This window comes from Elephantulus edwardii, unplaced genomic scaffold (assembly GCF_000299155.1).
Source record: "Elephantulus edwardii isolate Elephantulus edwardi_28Jun2011 unplaced genomic scaffold, EleEdw1.0 scaffold00044, whole genome shotgun sequence".
Classification (NCBI taxonomy): domain Eukaryota; kingdom Metazoa; phylum Chordata; class Mammalia; order Macroscelidea; family Macroscelididae; genus Elephantulus; species Elephantulus edwardii.
The window spans coordinates 12,006,619-12,027,907 of record NW_006399794.1 but is presented as its reverse complement, the minus strand read 5'-3'; the positions used below and the strand labels follow the sequence as shown (position 1 = coordinate 12,027,907).

Genomic DNA, 21,289 nt, shown 5'->3' with positions numbered 1-21,289 from the left:
CCATAATAATCTTTGACGTTATCTAAATTAAGGTTCACAAGTAACTAAGAAGTTAGGTGGTAGTAAGAATATTTTAGAAAAGAGTAGGAGTACTAATCAGGAAACAATGAATAAAAGGTAAGGAAAACAATGCAACAGAGGGAACAAACAAACAAAAATCAGAAAACCAAAGGAGGAGGCTATTACCCTTTGAACTTTGCCTACACCAATAATAAATGCATGTTTTTTTTCTCTCAGCTATCAGATAAGGACAAATCAGGAAGATGGTTGAAATAGAATTAGGAAAAGAAAAGAAGTACTAGCATAGCTTTTAAATGAAAATATTGTTTTCATTATGTATATGTAATATAAGTGATATCTCTTGTTGCCAATGAGTTGGAACTGTCTCTCCTCCTTGAGCCTCCAACAGGTTTTCAGATGTTATAAATCACATAGGAAAAGATTTCCCATTTCTCCTTCCATGTAGCAGCCGGTGCATTCAAACCATTTGCCTTTGGGTGGCGGTGTGACTACTTACCCACAAGGGAATGTTCATGATATTGGTGAGCATTTAGAGTAAGTTAACTACGTTACCACGCTTTTCACAAACACCTCAATAATTCTTTATCTGTTGTTGTTGATGAGCATGACTCATAGCAACCCTATGAACAAAACTCCTGCTTCCAAATTCTATATCTATCATTAATTTAGAGATAGCAAAACTGAGACACCCACAATTTTAATAACTTGTCAAATGAAACTACTAGATAAATATCAGGGTCCGTGTTTGAGCATGAAGTTAAAGCCTGGGATGCACAATAGTACTAAATTACCTGGAACACAAGGTTCAAATTCAGAACATCAAAATATCAAGAATTGTATTTATCTATTAATAATAGTTACCTATTATTATATCTATAGTATTCAGATTGCAGATCCTGTGTGTAATAAAGTGCTTAGCTGCCAAACGAAATGGTGTTTGCAATCCTCTCAGCTGCCTGGGAAGAAAGTCTTGGTGATTCACTTCTGAAAGATCTCAGCCTTTGAAAACTTCAGTCTTTAGAAAAACTCTATTCTGACAATCATAGAGTCAGTAGGAGTCAAACTCAGCTCCATAATAATTGATTGGTTGTTTCTTTTTGGTACTCCAGTTGCTGTACACTTGTTTTAAATTTTTATGTAGTATGAAAAATACTTGTGTATAGTTTAAGTTTTGCCATTGCAAATAGCATACTTTTCTAGGGAATTGTTATAACTACTTAACAGATAGTTGTTGTGTACTGTCGAGACCAAGCCAATCCATAGCTGACCCTCTAGTGAATTTTCAGAGGTAGTTAATCACATGGCAGGAGATTGCCCATCATTCTCTTGTGGAACATCTAGTTTACTAACAGATAGAGGCTCATTAAATATGAATTCTTTTCTAAGACATTAAACTTAATTGAAATAATGTATTCAGAAGATGAAGATATGGCTTCTTTTAAGCTGGAGAATTATTTTATTAGAATATAAGAAATGATATAATATTCTGCTGACATATACTATTTGGACATATTTTTACACTAATTTACTGAATTAACTTTACATCACAAAAGAAAAAGGAGTGCATCAGGGATGCATCCTGTCCCCATCCCTTTTTAATTTGTATGCAGAACAGATAATTTGAGAAGCAGGGCTTTATGAAGAGGAGTGTGGCATCAAATTGGAGGAAGACTCATTAACAACCTATGATATGCAGATGACACAGCCTTACTTGCTGAAACTGAAGAAGACCTGAAGCACTTGCTGCAAAAGGTCAAGGATTGTAGTCTTCAATATAGATTGAAGTTCAACATCAAGAAGACAAAGATTCTCCCTAGTGAGCCAATTGGCAGCACCATAATAGATGGTGAAAAGATTGAAGTTTTAACAATTTCAGCTTGCTCGGATCCACAATCAACACTCTTAACACCAGTAGTCAGGAAATCAAAAGATGAATTGCATTGGGAAAATCTGCTGTCATGGACCTCTCCAGAGTCCTGAAGAGCAACGATGTCAGTCTAGATACAAAGATGCACCTAATCCAGGCTATGGTCTTGTCAATTACTTGTTATGTTTCAGAGAGTTGGCCATTGACTAAGGATGACAGAGAAGAATAGATGCCTTCAAGTTGTGGTGCTGGAGAAGTCTTGAACATACCATGGACTGCCATGAAAACAAATCTATCTGTCTTGGAGAGGATGAAACCAAGTGTCTCTTTGGAGGCTAGAATTTTGAAGTTCCACATCACTTACTTTGGGCACATGGCCAGGAGAGATCGGTCCTTGGAGAAGGACATCATGTTTGGAAGGGTGGAGGGAAAGGGACACCCTGGATGAGATTGATAAAGTAACTGGGGCAATGGGGGTTGGTCGGTCAGAATTAGTGAGACTGGTTCAGGACAGAGAAGGGTTTAGAGCTGCTGTACATAGGGTCGCTATGCATTGCAGGTGACTCAATGGCACATAACAACAACAACATACTATGACAGTTTTGGAAGCAGGAGTGGCATCCACTTCCTACAGAACATGACTCTGGAAACTATGAACTTTGATAAAATGTCAATAGCTGTAGAGGGGTTTCTGGCCTTTTGTTCATAGGGGCACTATAAGTCCTGATTAACTTGAAGGCAATCAACAACAACAACAACAGCAACAACATGTTCCATTTGTGTTCAAGTTCTGTATGCTCATGAAATTGTTCATTTTCTGTTTTGTGCTCCTGAGTTTGTTGCTGTCATTTCCCTTAAAAATCTATAGATCCCCATTCTTTATGTAAAATAGATAGTCTTATGCTTATGAGTATTCAGAAGAATACATTTCAGATGAAATATATGAAATAAAAACAATTATTTCAGGACTGACTTACAGCTTAACATTCTGCAGGTTATGTTCAACATGTCAGCTTTCCTGAATGTCACCACCTCTTCCATCGTTTTCCTGCTAACTGGTGTTCCTGGACTGGAAGCTTTCCACACCTGGATCTCCATTCCCTTCTGCTTTCTCTATGTCACTGCCCTTTCAGGAAACAGCCTCATTCTCTTTGCCATTATCTCTCAGCCCAGACTCCATGAACCCATGTACTATTTCCTTTCCATGCTCTCCACCACTGACCTTGGTCTGTCCGTATCTACTCTAGCCACCATGTTGGGTATATTCTGGTTCAATGCCAGGGAGATCAGCTTTAATGCCTGCTTGTCACAGATGTTCTTTATTCAACTTTTCACTGTCATGGAATCCTCAGTATTGTTGGCCATGGCCTTTGATCGCTTCGTGGCAATTTCCAATCCTCTTAGATATGCCACCATTTTAACGGATCTGAAAATCGCCCAGATTGGCATAGCCATTGTCATCAGGGGCACATTAATCCTGACTCCTATGGTTGTACTTCTTAAAAGATTGTCTTACTGCCACAGCCACGTGCTCCACCACTCCTACTGCTTTCACCCCGATGTGATGAAGCTCTCTTGCACAGACACCAGGGTCAACAGTGCTGTTGGTTTGACTGCTCTGATAACCACTGCTGGGGTGGACTCCGTTTTCATTGTCTTTTCATATGTTTTGATCATTAAGACTGTTCTCAGCATTGCGTCCCCAGAAGAGAGGAAGAAAGCCTTTAACACCTGTATCTCCCATATTGGGGCTGTTGCTGTCTTCTATATTCCATTGATCAGCTTGTCTTTTGTTCACAGATTTGGGAAACAAGCCCCACCCTATGTACATACATTGATTGCCAATGCTTACTTGCTAATCCCCCCAGTAATGAATCCCATAATCTACAGTGTCAAGACTAAACAGATACGCAGAGCTGTGATAAAAGTTCTCCTTTCCAAGGTGCAAAAGAAGTAAAGGAGTTTTTAAATTGTCAATTAAAAAGAATTAATTTAATTTTCAATTTAAATTTAATTCAATTCATATTTAATTTTCCATTAACAAACTTTGAATTTAAAAGGTCAAGTATTGGTCACCTTGTCGATAATAAAAATGACATTCTGAGAGGTTAAAATATTTAGAATCTTATTTGAGCTGAAATTTTTCATAAAGGGTTTCTAAAAAAAATCACCATTTTCTTGAATAAACCACAGTGAAATAAAAAACATTCATTTAAGATTAAATATTGTCCATATTTCAAAAAATCCATGATCCAGTTTGACTTACAAATGTGACTTTAGTAAAAAATAGGGGGGGGAAATGAGATTTCTTGTTTTAAAATTTTATAGTGTAGAGAAAAAAAATATAATAATAGCTGATAAATGAGAATAAAATATATATTAGCAATTGTAAATAACTGAGTCTGGCAGCATAGTCCGAGAGAGTGGAGTTGCTAAGCCAGACGCCAAGTCACTCAGGAGATCTGAATTCACCAGTGACTGTGAGGGAGACAGATGAACAATCTCCTCCCATATGATTTACAGCCTCAGAAAACCAATGGAGGGTCAGCTAGGAGTTAATTTCTCCTGATGGCAATGAGTTTGAATTTCACTATATAAATAAATCATAGACAGTGTATATTTTCCAATGGTTAGTGAACAATCCCAAATATTTTTACCTTATCTCCTTGTGCTGGTCTCCTCAGGCTCCTAATTTAGCAATTTCATTTCCTCAGTGATAAAGATTTTACTTTTCTGTCAGAAGTCCAAGCTTTTTATGCCATTTTTCTTGCTTCTGTTCTTCAGAGAAGATTTCTGTGATGAATAAATCTTAATCTAACTCCATTCTGAATTATTTCCTCAGAATAATTTAAGTTTACAATTTAATAAACCTCTCCCTGTGTTTGACAAATATTATTCCCAAGGAAATAGATTTTATTTGAAGTACCAAGATAAACAGACACAAATTACTGAAATATCTTAATCTGGTTGGATTTCTAGTACTATTTTATGTTCCTCTATTCAAGGGAATTGAAGTACTTATCTCAGTGAGGTTCTGGTCAAGAAAACAGAACCACACCACTAATTTTTACAGGGAGTATTTAATATAAGGGCCTTGGTAAACAAGTATTTATGTGCCTTTGGGTAAAAACTGACCCATAACTGACCTTCCAGAAGGTTTTAAAAGACTGAAAAATCACATGGGAAGAGATTGTTCATCTTTCTCCAATGTAGCAGCTGGTGGATTTGAACCACCTGCCTTTGGATTAGCGGCACAATTCTACCTACCAGGGCACTGTAATTTCCAGTTAGAAGCTTGAAAAAACAAGATTTTCCAACTCTTGTGCCACTGAAACATACTTTTTAAGGTAGTAGAAACATTGAGGCAAATGTCTTTGTGATATAGATAGATAGATAGATAGTATGGTTAGTGGAACAGAAATTTTAGAAAGCTAAATATTTCATTGCGCTTCTCCAATCTAACAGATCAAACATTGACACTTTATCAAGATTGTTCCTACGTACCCTCTGTATGTACATTTGGCTATGGCTTAGCATGGTCTTACTTTATCTGGAATATAATTTTTTTATCTTTCATAGATTAATTGTGCTATGACTTTCACAGGTGAATATATGAATTAACATTTTCTGGATATGTTAAGGAATTGTCTTTTTAAAAACTTTCTTACATTTTTAAATATACAAGTTTTATTAGGAAGTGATTAACATGCCATATAGTTCCTTTAATCAGAGTTCCAAAATAAATGTGTGCAAATAATGTTTATAAAGTTGTGTAACTTCACCACAGTTAGTATATGTCTGTAATTCCACATAATAACCCAGTCCTCTTCATCAATCACTTCCCACTTCTCTCTACTTCCACCCCAAGACCACTACTACTCTACTTCCTGTCTCTGCAGATTTATTCAAACATTCCATGTAAATACAATTGTACAGTATGGGGTCTTTTGTGATTCAGTTCTTTCACTTGCTTAATATTGTTAACATGTACGTTATTGACAAATAATATTCTATTGTAAGTGTATATTCACCTTGTGTTGTTATGTGCCATCAAGTTGCCTGCAACTCATAGCAACCCTATGCATAACAGCCTTAAACACTGCTCAATTCTGTCAATAATTTATATTAATATAGTTGTTGTTGTTATGTGCTGTCAAGTCGCTTGCAACTCATAGCGACTCTATGTACAACAGCCCTAAACTCTGCTCTGTCCTGTGACAATCGCACTGTCTCTGACACTCCCATCCCGATTATCCCAGTCACTGAATCAATCCACCTCATAGAGGGTCTTCCTCTCCTGCGCTGTCCCTCCACCCTCCCAAGCATGATGTCCTTCTCCAAGGACCTGTCTCTCCTCACAACATGTCCAAAGTATGTTAGACAGAGCCTCAGAATCCTTGCCTCCAAGGAGCCACCCAGTTTAACCCTTTCCAGGACAAATCTGTTTGTTTTTCTAGCAGTCCATGGTATTCTCAATACTCTTCTCCAGCATCACAGCTCAAAGGCATCAATTCTCCTTCTATCCTCCTTAGTCATTGTCTAACTTTCTGATGCATAACAAGTGATTGCAAAGATCATGGCCTGTATCAGACGCACCTTAGTCTCCAGAGAGACACCATTGCTCTTCAGTACTTTGGAGAGGTCCCTAACAAAAGACTTTCCCATGGCAATGCACCTTTTAATTTCCTGGCTGCTGGTGCCAAGACTGTTGAGTATGGATCCGAGCAAACTAAAGCTGTGTACAATCGCAATCTCTTCACCATCCATCGTGATGCTGCCAATTGGTCCAGTGGTGAGAATCTTTGTCTTCTTGACATTGAGCCTCATTCCATATTGGAGGCTGCAGTCCTTGACCCTCTGCAGCAGGTGCTTCAGGTCCTCTTCAGTTTCAGCAAGCAGGGTTGTGTCATCTGCATAACACAGATTATTGAAAAATCATCTACCAATCTTGACCCCACATTTCTCCTCATAGAGTCCAGCCTCCTGGATAATCTGTTCTGCATATAGGTTGAAAAGGTATGGCGACAGGATGCATCCCCTGGCATACTCCCTTCCCAATTTTGAACCATGCAGTGTTCCCTTGCTCTGTTCTGACGACTGCCTCCTGGTCCAAGTATAGGTTTCGCATTAGAACGATCAAGTGTTCTGGGATTCCCATTCTTCTCAGAGTCAGCCATCTCTCTTTTAATTGGATTCTTTGTATCATTCTTTGACATATTTACATCAATGTGTGTGTGTGTGTGTGTGTGTGTATGTGAATTTAGCACTGTCTTATTTTCTAACCCTACAGAATACTGTCCTAATCCTTCTAGAATAAGCCATTTGAACTAGAAACACGGCTTAGCTTGTTTTAAGTCAACTTAACTTATAGTGACCCTTTGTACTATGGAACAAAAAACAAGATGCCAAGCCATCTTACAATCTGATGTTGCTATCTTCATAATCTCTCCACTGTGTCAATCCATCTCATTAAAGATGTTCTTCTTTTTCACTGATCCTATCAAGCAGACTGCCCTTCTGCAGCTTGTTGTTAGTTGCTGTCGAATTGCCTGCAACTCCTAGTTATCCTATGTACAACAGCTCTGAACTCTGCTCTATCTTGAACCAAGTTCATTGTCTCTGACACACCTACCGCTGTTACTCCAGTTAGAGTCTATCCATCTCATACAGGGTCTTCCTCCCTTGTGCTGTCCCTCCAACTTTCCAAGCCTGATATACCTCTCTAAGTACTGGTCCTTCCTGGCACCATGCCTAAAGTGTGTGAGACAGCTTCAAAATCCTTGCCTCCAAGGAGTAGCTTGGTTTTACCTTTCTTAGGATAAAACTGCATGTTCTTTTAGCAGTCCATGGTATATTCAACACTATTCTCCAGCAGCACTTCAGAAAAGCATTGATCCTTTTTCTATCATCCCTAGTCATTGTCCAGGTCTATGAGGCAAAGCAAGTAATTGAGAAGACTGTGGTCTGGATCAGGCACATCTTAGTCTCTAGACTGACATCATTGCTCTTCACTACTCTGGAGAGGTCCCTGACAGCATATTTCCCGATGCAATTAATCTTTTGATATCCAGGCCACTGCCATGAGTATTGATTGTGAAACCAAGCACTGAAGCTGTTAACAATCTTAATATCTTCTCCATTTATCATGATCTTGCCAATCAGCCCAGTGGTGAGAATCTTTTCCTTGATGTTAAGTTTCAATCCATATTGAAGGCTGTAGTCCTTGACTTTTTTGCAGACATTGCTCCTCTGCAGAAAATGTTGCAGATCCTCCTCAGTTTCAGCAAATAAGATTTTGTCATCTGCACAACACAGGTTGTTGATGAGCCTTCCTCCAATCCTGATGCCACAGTCCTCCTCATAAATTCCAGTGTCTCAGATGATTTGTTCTGCATATAGATTGAAAAGGTATGGAGATAGGTTGCATCCCTGGTGTATACCTTTCTTGATTTTGGACCATAAAATATTTCCTTGATCTGTTCTGACAACTGCCCCCTGGTACAAGAATAGGTTTCTCTTAAGCACAATCAAGTGTTCTGGATTTCCCATTCTTTTCAAAGTCAGTCACAGTTTGTTGTGGTCAAAACAACATGCTCAAAGTGTTGAGACAAAGTCTTACTGTCTTTATTTCAAAGGATCATTTTAATTATACTTCTTCAAATATTTATTCTTTTAGCTGTCCAAATATATTTAGTATTGATTGCCAACATCCCAATTTAAAGGCATCAATTTTTCTCTAGTCCTCCTCCTGTAATGCCCAGCTTTCATGTGCATATGAGGCAATTAAAGACATCATGGCTTGAGTTAAATGTGCCTTCTTAGTCTTCAAAGTGCCAAAAAAATTCTTGGCGAACATGTGAATCCAAAGTAAAGTAACATATCGGATAACGTCTATCTTTTCTTTATCTCTCTTAATGTGGTTTATTGATCTAGTTGTAAAGTTTCAGTCTTTGGTGGCCTAGTGGTAAGACGCTGTACTGCAGGACCAAAGGCATGTGGTTCGAATCTACCAATCGCTCTGTGCAAGAAGGATGAATAATCTCCTCTCTTGTGATTAACTGCCTCTGAAAATCTAGCTATGAGCCAATCCTCAGTAGACAACGCATAACAATAACAGCAAAGCAATCCATATTGAAGCTACAGTTATTAAACTTCATCAGCTTTATGATTGCTCCTAAGTAATTTCTTTACTTCTTCTTCATTGGGTGAATATTTGCTAATGTAACATCATAACTAGTTGAATATTTTCTCTCACTATTTTTATTTATTTTCTTAATTTTTTCTAAGGATTGTAATAAATATATTTATTTACTATTATTTTATAGAGCCATGGTAGTGTAGAGGGATAAACATTGGGCTGCTAATCTAAAGGTTAGTAGTTCTTACCTACCTGTTATTTTGTGGGAGAAAGGTGAGGCAGGCAGTCTGATTTCTTAAAAAGTAGACTTGTAAACATTCTGGGGAAGTAATACTTTGTCATACAGGATGACTATAAACTGTAATCTATTTGATAGCAGTGAATTTCATTTGGAAACTTTACTATTAATTTGTCTATATTAATATTAACCAAATTACAATAAAAGAAAATAAAATATTGACATTTTATTCCTAAAAACATTTATTTCTTCTTTATACCTTTATTATTATTATTATACATATTATACCTATATATGTTATAAATTAAGGAATACTTGTATAATTATTCTTTTTATAATTTTAAGTATTTTCAAAGAAGCTGACAGAAGAAGAGAGACCAAGAGTATATTTATAAGACTTTCAATGTGTATGCTGTTATTTACTCTTTCTGGTGCTCCTAACTTGCTCCTTAGTTTTAAATTGCCAACTGGTACCATTTCCTTAATCCACAAAGTTTTGCTCCCATTTATATCCTTTTCCTATTGTTGTCAAATAGACTTGATTCAGTGTTGATGACAAATAAGTTAAGGCAATTCCCAGAGAGAGCTGATATGCAGAAGGGGATGGAGAGCCGGGAATATGAAAGTTCTACTCCTAGAAATCCCATCAGAAGAAGAATCAGAGAAGAGGAAGTGATGTTAGGAAAAGATTTCATGATTACTATGTAGGGATACTCCTGCTGCAATAAAATTTCCTAGAATGAGAAACAATAATACCATTCAGCAAATTAATTTTGCTTTCCAAAGTAACTGTGATTAGATAAATGAACCTGGAGACATTTCATAAGAATTTATCTTCTCTTTTCTGTTCCCTATGTGGGTTCTTCTGTTGTATTGACCATCTTCTCCATGATAATTATTTCCTGATTTATAATAAAGAATAGGATAGATTTTTTTCTTATTATTCAGAGATGTGTCCTATCTCCATATCTTTTCAATCTATATGCAGAACAGATTATCTGGGAAGCTGGACTCTATGAGGAGAAATATGACATTAGGATTGGAGGAAGACTCATCCACAATCTGTGTTATGCAGACGACACAACCCTGCTTGCTGACTGAGGAGGAACGGAAGTGCCTGCTGCAGAATGTCAAGGGCTGCAGCCTTCATTATGGGTTGAAGTTCAATATCAAGAAAACAAAGATTCTCACTGCTGGGCAAACTGGCAGCATTATGAACAATGGTGAACAGATTGATATTGTAAACAGCTTTAATTTGTTTGGCTCCACAATCAACACTCCTGTCACCAGCAGCCAGGAAATGAAAAGATGTATTGAGAAAATCTGCTGCTGGAGACCTCTCCAAAGTACTGAAGAGCAATGATGTCAGTCTGGAGACTAAGGAACACCTGATTCAGGCCATGGTATTTGCAATCACTTGCTATGCATCAGAAGCTGGACAAATACAAGGGATGATAAAAGGAGAATTGATGTCTTTGATTTGTGGTGTTGGAGAAGAGCATTCAATATACCATGGACTGCTAAAAGAACGAACAGTTTCACCCCAGAAAGGGAGAAGTCAGCCTGCTCCTTGGAGGTAAGGATTCTTAAGCTTTGTGTGGCATACTTTGGACATGCTGCAAGGAGGGGTCAGTCCTTGGAGAGGGAAGTCACGCTTGGGAGGATAGAGGAACAGTACAGTAGAGGAAGACCTTTGATGAGATGGATTGATTTAGTGATTGGGGTAATGGGGGTAGATGTGTCAGAGACAATTAGATTAGCACAGGATAGAGCTGAGATTAGGGCTGTTGTAGATAGGGTCGCTTGAGTCACAGATGACTTGACAGCACGTAACAACTACAACAACATCCGCTCTTTGATCGTAAACAATTTATTTTCTTCTTCCTTTTACTCTGTATTAAAAGAGAATATTTTATCAAAATAATCTTCTAGTAGTAGGATTTAGTGAAGAATTTAATGAAAATAACACTAGTTTAAAAAGAATATTTATTACTTAACAAAACCATTTTATGTTCATTTAAATGTCTTAAAATTCTATGACATTATCATGAAATCTTATAGTACATTTAAAAATATAGATCCTGGGAGTAGATAATTTTAAAGAATTCAAAACAGTCTATTTACTACTTCTTGTTCAATGGATTTGACTACTGCCATGATATCATGGTTTTTATAAAAACACTAAACCAAATTTAACAGTTTCAGTTTGCTTGGTTCCACACAACACTCTTGGTTTCCCAGCAACTGGGAAATCAAAAGACTAATAAAGAGTTCTTTATGGTGGTTCTAGATAAGAGTTTTACATTCTTGTATCTTGATTCTTATTTTGTTCTATATTTGAGTCAATACATATCTGTTGGAGAAAATTCCTTTGTTATATTAACTTCAGCAAGAAGTCTTTCAGAATGGACTATACAAATATCAGAAATAAGTGTGAGTTGGGTGTGTAGAGGTTTGATAGCAGGCATTTCTATCTTCAGTAGTGAGTTACCAATCATACATTATAAAGCAATTACTTCATTTAAGTACAAATACTGATTCTGGGACAAATTCATTAATTCATTCAGCAAATGTATTTTGGTTATCTGCTAAGAACCAGATATGTTGTTGTTATTCACTCAGTAATTCAGCAATTATATATTGGACATCTTCTATGGACCAGATGTGGGAAAGTAAAAATTAAGCCCAATAAAGTACTTGTCCCCAAAATGTTTATTGGAAAGTAGTGTATAAAGAATGTTCTTTTTTACTATGAGTACATAGAGAAGGTAATAAACTCACTTTAGGGATATTGTTGTTGTTATTGTTGTTCAGTGCCATCGAGTCTTAGATGACTCATAGCGACCCTATAAACCAAAGATCTGAACACTTGTATAACTTTCATCATTTCTCCAAGTTCATAGAGTTTCCAGAGGGGTGGAGTTTCCAGATTAAAATAAGCTTGGAAGCAGGAGTGGCACCCACATCCAAAATGGCTTGCCTTTGGAAACTCTATTAACTTCGAGAACACTTTACGAAAAGCGCAAATTTTTTAATGACCAATGGTGTCTAGATTGAGACTTGACTTCTAGGTGAAATTGGCAAATCATGGATTGAGAGATTAAGGAGAATAGAAAGTGTAATAGTGATATAAGAAGCTTTGGAGTCATACAAGTTAATTTGGAATATAGTTAATACAATATCAAATTTATAAATTGAGGTTGATAACCACTTTGCAACATAGTTTCACAGTTAAGACCTATCATTTATAGGACCTCACAGAGTACCAGGTCTTAAACATGGTAATTTATGTAATTTATCTCATTTAGGTTAAAAAACCTCTTACTACTTTTAATATTACAGTTTTCAGCCAAAGAAGCTAATTATAAGAGAAATGAAATAATTTGTACTATTTTATACAATGACAAAACTAAGGTTTATAGTTAATCTGTAAAAATTGAAAATTTGCCAGAGTTGCACTATAAAATATAAACTACAATGTTTCAAATGCAAGTAAACTACTAAAACAGCAAATATTCATGTGATTTTTTTTTTCCTTTGAGACATACAAATCCCAGAGCTTTCTGCTTTAAATTGTCATATAAATGCAAATGTAATAGACTTCCAAACATTTATTTGATAAAGTTGATTTTTCACTTTCTGAATTTTAGCTTTATTTAAAATTCCTTTCCATAAGAGGTAGAAAACATCTACTTCTTTGCATACTAACATTTAAAATTGCTGATGTAATAATTGCTGTTATGTGCTCTTGAGTCAGAACTGACTCAGAGTAGACTCTCTAGCGAGTTTTTAGAGACTGTAAATTAACGTGGAAGGAGACTGTCCATTTTTTCCTGAGGATTGAAATCTTTCTGTGGATTGAACATTTTTTTGCTCTGTTGAATTGAATTGACATTTTCTGTGGATTGAGATCACCTGCCTTTATTGTTCAACTTATCTATGATGCCCACCAGAGCTCCCTACATTCAATTAGTGCCTACATGTTGTGCAATGGGGAATTCAGGTATCTGGGATTTGAGTAATAGATGCTTCAAGTGGTCTAATTTATTTTCACAGCCACTGATGACATCTTCTTAGCTATTCCTCCTATTGATAACTATTATTCCAGTGCATCTCCTGGTTATCAGATGGTTTGATAATTCTGAATTTTTAAAGGATATTTAAATTTGTTATTCTAAATGGAGCAATATCATTCTAATTTTGAAAACAAAATAAAATAACCCAAAACTAATGTCTCATGCTTGGTTGACATGTCCATACCCTTATGTTCATAATTATAGATATATAATAATATAGCTGATTATATTTCTAAAATATATCCCAATATACCCTATATCCTATGTTTGCTTTACTAAAATAATTCTGTTATTACTTTTTAAGTTAGTATTTTGCCTGAATGACTCAAATGCAAATTTGAGAGTATATCAACTCCATTTTTAACATAACAAGTAATAAATTTCAGCTATAAGAAATCCAATCAGATTTCAAATCCATCATATATTTCATGTAATGTTTCCTTTCTTAGAAATCCGCTTTTATGTTTCTTCTCAGATTGAAGATTAAGCACATTAGGAAGAGTACATATTCTTTATAACTAAACTTCCCCGAAAAAGAATATCTATTCTTTAAACTTCCCTGAAGAAACAAGACATCCCTGATTGTAAAATCTTAAATCAAAGGCAAGTCAACAGTGTCTCGTGTGTGTGTGTGTGTGTGTGTGTGTGTGTGTGTGTGTCTGTTAAAATTTCCTTTTGTACAATTTTCTGATGAGGCAAAAATCTATGTGCAAAATGAACCTACATTAAAGATCCTAATATTCATAAATGACTAGTGTCTCCTTGTACTTACATTGAGTGAAGAGGATGAGGAAGAGACTGGGTTCTGAGATGTCACTCAGTCCCCAAAGTGGAAGGTATTTATGAAGAACCCATTGTTTTGAGAGTTATTTACACCTTACATAAACCTCTTCTTAAGGGTGCTTTCTGGTCATATGTTTTTAGCCCTTGTGCTTATAGAATCTGCATGCCTGATTTATTTTCTTTCCTATGTGGTATCTGTAGTAAAATTACTGATTTTTTAACAAAATATGATTAATTTTAAAATTATATTGAAGAACAAATAGAAATATTGAGCAAATATAAACAGTAAATTAATTTTTTAAAATATACTTGCTCTGGAAGGAAATAAAGTTAAGTCAGTCTATACCGAGGAATTTTAGATCCAGTCTGCTTACAGAAAGACCTAAAATTTTTATTTTTTTTCTCCAACAGACTAAAAAAATATTTTTTGAGAATATGGATTAGTGTTTTGGTAGTAGTAGAAAAGGAAAAAGAACCATATTATTTAGATATTTGAATTGAATGATAGTTTTACTCAACTCTGAAATTGTACAAGATTTGGAATATCTTCACTGTGACTTAAATAAAGGTCTTTGCAATATAATTAATAATAATAATTACTAAGCAGTAATTGTTATATATGAGTTCCTTTGGAACATAAAAGTTTAAGCATGACTTTCTGAATCTGCTTTGTTTTCACACTATAGATAATGGGGTTCATCACAGGAGGAATCAGTAAGTATATGTTAGCAATGAGGGTGGGCACATAGGGTGGAGCATGTTTCCCAAATCTGTGAATAAAAGATAGGCTGATCAAAGGGATGTAGAATATGGCCACAGCAGTGATATGAGAGATGCAGGTGCTGAAGGCCTTTTTTCTTTCCTCTGGAGATGCAATGCTGAGAACTGAGCGAATGATCAGGACATAAGAGAGTAAGATAAAGATGGAGTCCACACCAGCAGTAGAGATGATTGCAGTTAACCCAAATGCACTGTTGATCTTTGTGTCTGAACAGGAGAGTTTCATCACATCAGGGTGGAAGCAATAGGAGTGGTGGAGCACGTGGTTGCGGCAGAATGATAGGCGCTTAAGAAGCAGGACCAACGGTGCCAGAATCACAGTCCCTCTGGTAACAACTGCCACACCAATCTGTGCAATCCTTGCGTGAGTTAGGATGGTAGCATATCTCAAAGGGTTAGAGATGGCCACAAATCGGTCAAAGGCCATAGCCAGGAGCACGGAAGACTCCATGACCGTGAAGAGGTGAATGAAGAACATCTGAGATAAACACGCATTGAAACTGATCTCCCGGGCATTGAGCCAGAATATTCCAAGCACTGTTACCAGAGTAGAGATGCATAAGCCAATGTCAGTGGTAGATAACATAGACAGGAAGTAGTACATAGGTTCATGAAGGCTAGGTTCAGTGAAGACTACAAATAGGATCAAGGTATTCCCAGAGAGAGCAGTTAAATAGAGGCAGCAGAAGGGAATGGAGATCCAGACATGAGCCCATTCAAGTCCAGGCACTCCCGTCAGGAGGAAAGTGGGGAAGGTTGAGTTATGGAAGATTGACATCACTGGGTACAGGAGAATTCTCTTGTAAGATATTGACTTTCTAAAATTAGGAATGAAAAACTCTTTTCAATAAAATATTAGTTTAATGAAGTGTACAGCAGCTTTGAACCCTTTCCTGTCCTAAGCCAGTCTCACTAATTCTGACTCACCTACCCCCATGACCCCAATTACTGTATCAAGCCATCTAATCTGGGGTCTCCCTCACCCGCGCTGTCCGTCCACCCTTCCGAGCATGATGTCCTTCTCCAAGGACTGATCTCTTCTGGCCAGTGCCCAAAGTAAGTGAGGTGGAACTTCAAAATCCTAGCCTCCAAGGAGAGACTCCGTCTGAGTTTGGTATCAGGAAGAATCAGATAGTCTAGAAATTAATATAATATCTGTACTCTTCACTTGCCAGTCAAATCTTTATTTTTATGGTAAAATATGTAACAATATACTTACACATTTGTTGAAAACATACCTGAGGAATTTAGGAAAAGAAGGTAAAGGAGTTTATCTTCATGAAGCATGAGCTAGAGAAAGAAAGGTTAGTAATATAAACATGAGGTTTATTTTTATAGACTATTAGGGATTTCCTATATAAAGAAAGGTCTGGAGTTGTATGCTGAAGCAGAGAAAAATTGTTTGACATTAAAATGATTTTGTCAAAACAATGACAACAACAGAATCTTTTCAAGCTTGTGAGTTCGATCATTTGTTCATTTCTAGAAAAGAGTTTTTGATGGTGTTTCAAGTTATTTTTACGAGTTTAGGAAAAGTATGCATAGAATGCTACAATACTAAACATTTCCATGGAAATTAAGCAGAATTATTTTTTAGAATTATTGCGAAGTTGAGGCTTTGAGACAAGTAGCCTCAGGTGAGGAGGCATAGACTAAAATCTGAGGTAGTTAAAAAGTTGGAAGATAGATAAAATAGATTTACTATTCTCAACTAGAAAGAAGAGAAATTAATATGGAGGTAGTTGTTTTACTACATGTCTCTAGATGAGTGGCTTTATTTTTACGGAGCAATTAGCAGATAGATGTCTAACCTCAGTTTTCAGTTGAGGTAGTTAAAGTTCAGGGTGATGGACTTATTTGTTCAGGTTTCTATAAAGATATCTCCCTCTCATTTATCTACCTACGTAGATATAACCATATATAAATGAAGATATGTATCTGTGATCATTTTACTGTGCCATATTATTTCTAGAGTTTAGAGCTTAAAATTAGATTGCTGTATATTTAAAGTTTTGCTGTCAGGAGAAAAAATGGACAGTCTTCTCCTGTGCAATTTTTAGCCTCTTAAAACTTGCTGGAGGATCAGCTAGAAGTCAGTTCTGACTTGACAGCACATAACAGCAACAATATACTTAAAAACTGTAATTAAATTAAGTAGAAAGTAATTAGAAAGAAAAGCTACACAAACATAAGAATAAGCAAAGTGACTGTATTTTGAGATTGTATGTAAATGGTAAAGTAATATATGCATTTAATAAGCACAATTTTTCCTCTGCTATTAATAACTAAAAAGAAGAAAATATCTATAGGGAATTTAGAGTTTCTGAATAGGCATAAGTTAAATGTTTTTTTGTTAGATGCCTTCAAGTAGACAATGACTCATTGCGAACCTATAAAAAATAGCTATGAACTTTACCTGATGCGTTATCCTCATAATATCTGTCCTGCTCAAGCCCGTTGTGATAATCACTATGCTAACCCATCATGTTGAGGGTCTTCTTCTCTTTTGTTAACCTTCTACCTTTCCCAACATGATATCTCTCTCTAAGGGCTGGTTCCTCCTGGAAATATACCCAAAGTAAGTGAAATGTGGTACCATCACCCTTCCCTCTAAGCAGCATCATGGTTGCACTTCCTTCAAGAAAGATTTGTTCTTTTGACAGTCCATGGTATATTCAAAACTCAGTTAACAGCCTGTGTTATGCAGAAAGTGAAGAAGAACGGAAACATTTACTGTAGAAGACAAAAAGTGATAACCTTCAATTACATCTCAACATCAAGAAAAACTAATTCTCACTTCTGGGTCAATAGGTTTCATTAGGATAGATGGGGGGAAAATTAAAGTTGTCAACAATTTCATTTTACTTGAACTCATGATCAACATCTATGATAGTAGCAGTTAAGAAATCAGAAGACGTGTTACATTGGGAAAATCTGCTGTCAAGGACCACCCAAAGCAGTGATATTAAAGATTAAGGTATGCCTGATCCAAGCCTTAGTATTTTCAATTGCTTCCTATACAAATGAAAGAACAATGAAGAAGGAAAACGTAAGAAGAATTGATGCCTTTGATTTGTGATGTTAGTAAAAAGCATAAAATCCATGGTAAAAAAAATAATGAAAAGTAAGCATAATCATAAGCTTAGTGTTGAAGGTCAGGGGACAGAAATAAGTGGAGAGGATCTTACCTTTCAAGATGTGGAGAGTTAGAGACTTAACAACAGAGATGCTGATGGAGCAATACAGGAAGACTTGATGAATTAGTGTCTCTGACTTCACTTCCAAGAAATTCTTCTTTATGTTTATCTAGGCTAAATGATTTATGATATAGCTAAGACTATCAGGCACATTTTTTAATAGACACAACCACATAATTACAGCAACTGATAGACCAGACCTTTAGGTGAAGAGGAGAGTTTTATCTTTCTTTAGAATAGGGTATGTCTAGGTAACCCCTTACCTCTATGAGTGGAGAGTTTTTATAAGAAAAACTGATGATGCAGTCATTTAGCCATCTGGGACTAATGTGCCTCTGAGGGATTTCTGCGCTATTCTGTTATGTTACACTTCACTGTCACCTGGGGTGGTTAGCTGGAAACTGCGAAGGTGGATCTAAGTAAGTAAAAGAGTTAAATCAAGGAGGAAAAAGTTTATATATTGACACTATGATTATATATGTTAATTCAGAATAAAATGGAAATATTATTTTGTTCTTTGTATAATCTCAATTTGATTCCACAGAACCTAGTACATAGTACATATATATTAAACATATTTCAAAATGAGCAAATGGATTCTTAGAATTAAAAAAGAAACAGTGAGATAGAATTACAAATCTAAAGACTTCTAAGAGTTTTACCCTTCCAATCAAAGAAGGAAGATTTAACAGCACAGAATTCAAGTAGAAACAACATCTAGAAAACATAATCTATTTTATTCTTCAAAGATTATATCAATTGACATCTGTATAGTGATTAAGGTCCTTAGGTGCCATAAATGGTTTGCACTTGGCCTAGTCCATATGAGTTTGCACTGCTAACAGAAAGTTACACCTCTCTAACAATTTGAACGGACAACAGCTCTGTGGGAGAAATACGTGCAGTCTCTTCCTGTGACACTTACAGTATCAGAAATCCAAGGAGAGTCAGTTAGAAATCAGTTCCAACTCAGGAGCAGTGAGTTGAATCATTGCATTGACAAGTATTACTGTCAGCAATTCCAATTCACCTAGCTATTCTGTGAAAGAAAGTCCTAGCTAGATTTCTCGGTAAAGATTGAAGTCAAGAAAACCCTATAGACAGTTCTACTTTGTCACATATGGGATCACCATGAGTCAAAATTGACTGAAAGGCAATGTTGTTGCTGTAGTTTTTGTTGTCTGTTATCGAGTTGCTTGCAACTCATGTACCCTGTGTACAGCAGCTCTAAACCCTGCTCTATCCTGAGTCAATCTTATTGTCTCTGACACACCCACCCCCATTACCCCAGTGACTGAGAATCTTATGGAGAATCTTCCTCTCTTGTGCTGTCTCTCCGCCCTCCCAAGCATGATATCTCTCTCCAAGGACTGGTCCCTCCTTGCAACATGTCAAAAGTATGTCAGACAAAACTTCAGTATCATTGCCTCCAAGGAGTAGCCTAGTTTTACCCTCTCTACAATGAAACTCTTTATTCTCTTAGCAGTCCATAGAATATTCAATACTCTTCTCCAGCTTCACATCTCAAAGACAGCAATTCTCCTTCTACTATCACTAGTCAGTGTCCAGCTTTCTGATGCATAGCAAGTAATTGCAAAGACTATTGCCTGGAGCGATCACACCTTAGTCTCCAGACTGACATTGTTGCTCTTCAGTGTTCTGGAGAGGTCTCTGACAGCAGATTCTCTAATACAATTCTTTTAATTTCCTGGCTGCTGATACCAAGAGTGCTGATTGTGAAGCCAAACAAACTTAAGTTGTTAACAATCTCAATCTCTTCACCATCTATCGTGATGTTTTCAATTGGCTCAGTGGTAAGAATCTTTGTTTTCTTGACGTTGAGCTTCAATCCATACTGAAGGCTGTAGTCCTTGACCTTCTGAAGCAAGCACTTCAGGTTCTCAAACAAGCAGGGTTGTGTCATCTGCATAACACAGATTGTTGATGAATCTTTCTCCAATTCTGATGCCACATTCCTCCTCATCCAGCCCAGCCTCCTGGATGATCTGTTCTGCATATAGATTGAAAAGATATGGAGGTAGGACATATCCCTGGTGTACACCCTTCCCAGTTTTGAAGCATTTAGTATTTCCTTGCTATGTTCTAATGACTGCCTCTTGGTCTAAGTGTAGGTTTCACATAAGCACAATCAAATGTTCTGGGATTCACATTCTTCTCTAAGGTAGCCACAGTTTGTTGTGATCCACACAGTCAAAAGCCTTTGCATAGTCAATGAAACACAGATAAACATTCTTCTGGTTTTTTCTGCTTTCAGTCAAGATAGATCCATTTAACATTAGCTATAATATCCCTAGTACCATGGCTTTTTCTAAACCCAGCCTGCACCTCAGGCAGTCCTCTGTTGATGTACTGTTCCAAGGCAATGGATTTTTTTGTTGTTTTAATTTGGTAGTATAGTGATTAAAAGCTTTGATTTAGTCTACAGGGAGTGCAGTTGCTAACCCAAAGTTGATCGTGTCTGGTGGTGTGACTCTACCAGTGACTCCATTGACTGTGTGGATCATAACAAATTATGGCTAACTTTGGGAAGAATGGGAATTCCAGAACACTTAATAGTCCTCTCATGAGACTTATACATTGGTGGGTGTGCAAACAGAGCAAGGGAACACTATATAGTTTAAAATTAGAAAAGGTGTTTGTCAGAGTTGTAACCTTTATCTATACCTATTTGATCTATGTGACAAACATATTATTTGAGAAGCTGGGCACTATGAACAAGATCGAGAAAGACTCATCAAAACCTTTCCTATGCTGATGACACACCTTGCTTGCTGAAAGTGAAGAATACTTGAAACACTTGCTGCAGAAGTTTAAACACTGCAGCCTTCAATGTGGATTGCATTTCAATGTCAAAAAAGCAAAAGTCCTTGCCATTATGTCAATAAGCAACATCATGATAGATGGAGGAAAGGTTGAGAGGGTCAGTGACTTCATCTTACTTGGATCCACAATCAATACACGTGGGACCAACAATATGGAGATCAGGAGACATACTGCACTGAGGAAGTCTGCAGTTAGAGACCTGACCATTTATTGAGGAGCAATGATTTTATTTTGAGAGTTAATGTGCACCTGTGGATCATAACAAACTGTGGCTGACTCTGAGAAGAATGGGAATCCCAGAACATTTAATTGTGCTAATGCGAAACCTATACTTGGACCAAGAGG

The 21,289-nt window shown here is 36.7% G+C and overlaps 2 protein-coding genes across 2 annotated transcripts; one reads left to right on the top strand and one right to left on the bottom strand.

The window, feature by feature from the left end:
* The first annotated feature begins 2,894 nt into the window (after positions 1–2,894).
* On the top strand, positions 2,895–3,845 carry LOC102858993 (olfactory receptor 51F2-like). The gene has a single exon (XM_006885702.1). It carries the CDS (start codon positions 2,895–2,897, stop codon positions 3,843–3,845), a length of 951 nt encoding a protein of 316 aa, XP_006885764.1.
* A 10,891-nt stretch (positions 3,846–14,736) lies between these two features.
* LOC102858589 (olfactory receptor 51F2-like) lies at positions 14,737–15,681 on the bottom strand. The gene has a single exon (XM_006885701.1). The coding sequence runs from the start codon at positions 15,679–15,681 to the stop codon at positions 14,737–14,739; it is 945 nt and encodes a 314-aa protein (XP_006885763.1).
* Between the last annotated feature and the right edge of the window lie 5,608 nt (positions 15,682–21,289).

What these genes read in the sequence shown, in the direction of transcription:
- LOC102858993 (XM_006885702.1), top strand. Translation starts at nt 2,895, where the DNA reads ATGTCAGCTTTCCTGAATGTCACCACCTCTTCCATCGTTTTCCTGCTA.
- LOC102858589 (XM_006885701.1), bottom strand. Translation starts at nt 15,681, where the DNA reads ATGTCAATCTTCCATAACTCAACCTTCCCCACTTTCCTCCTGACGGGA.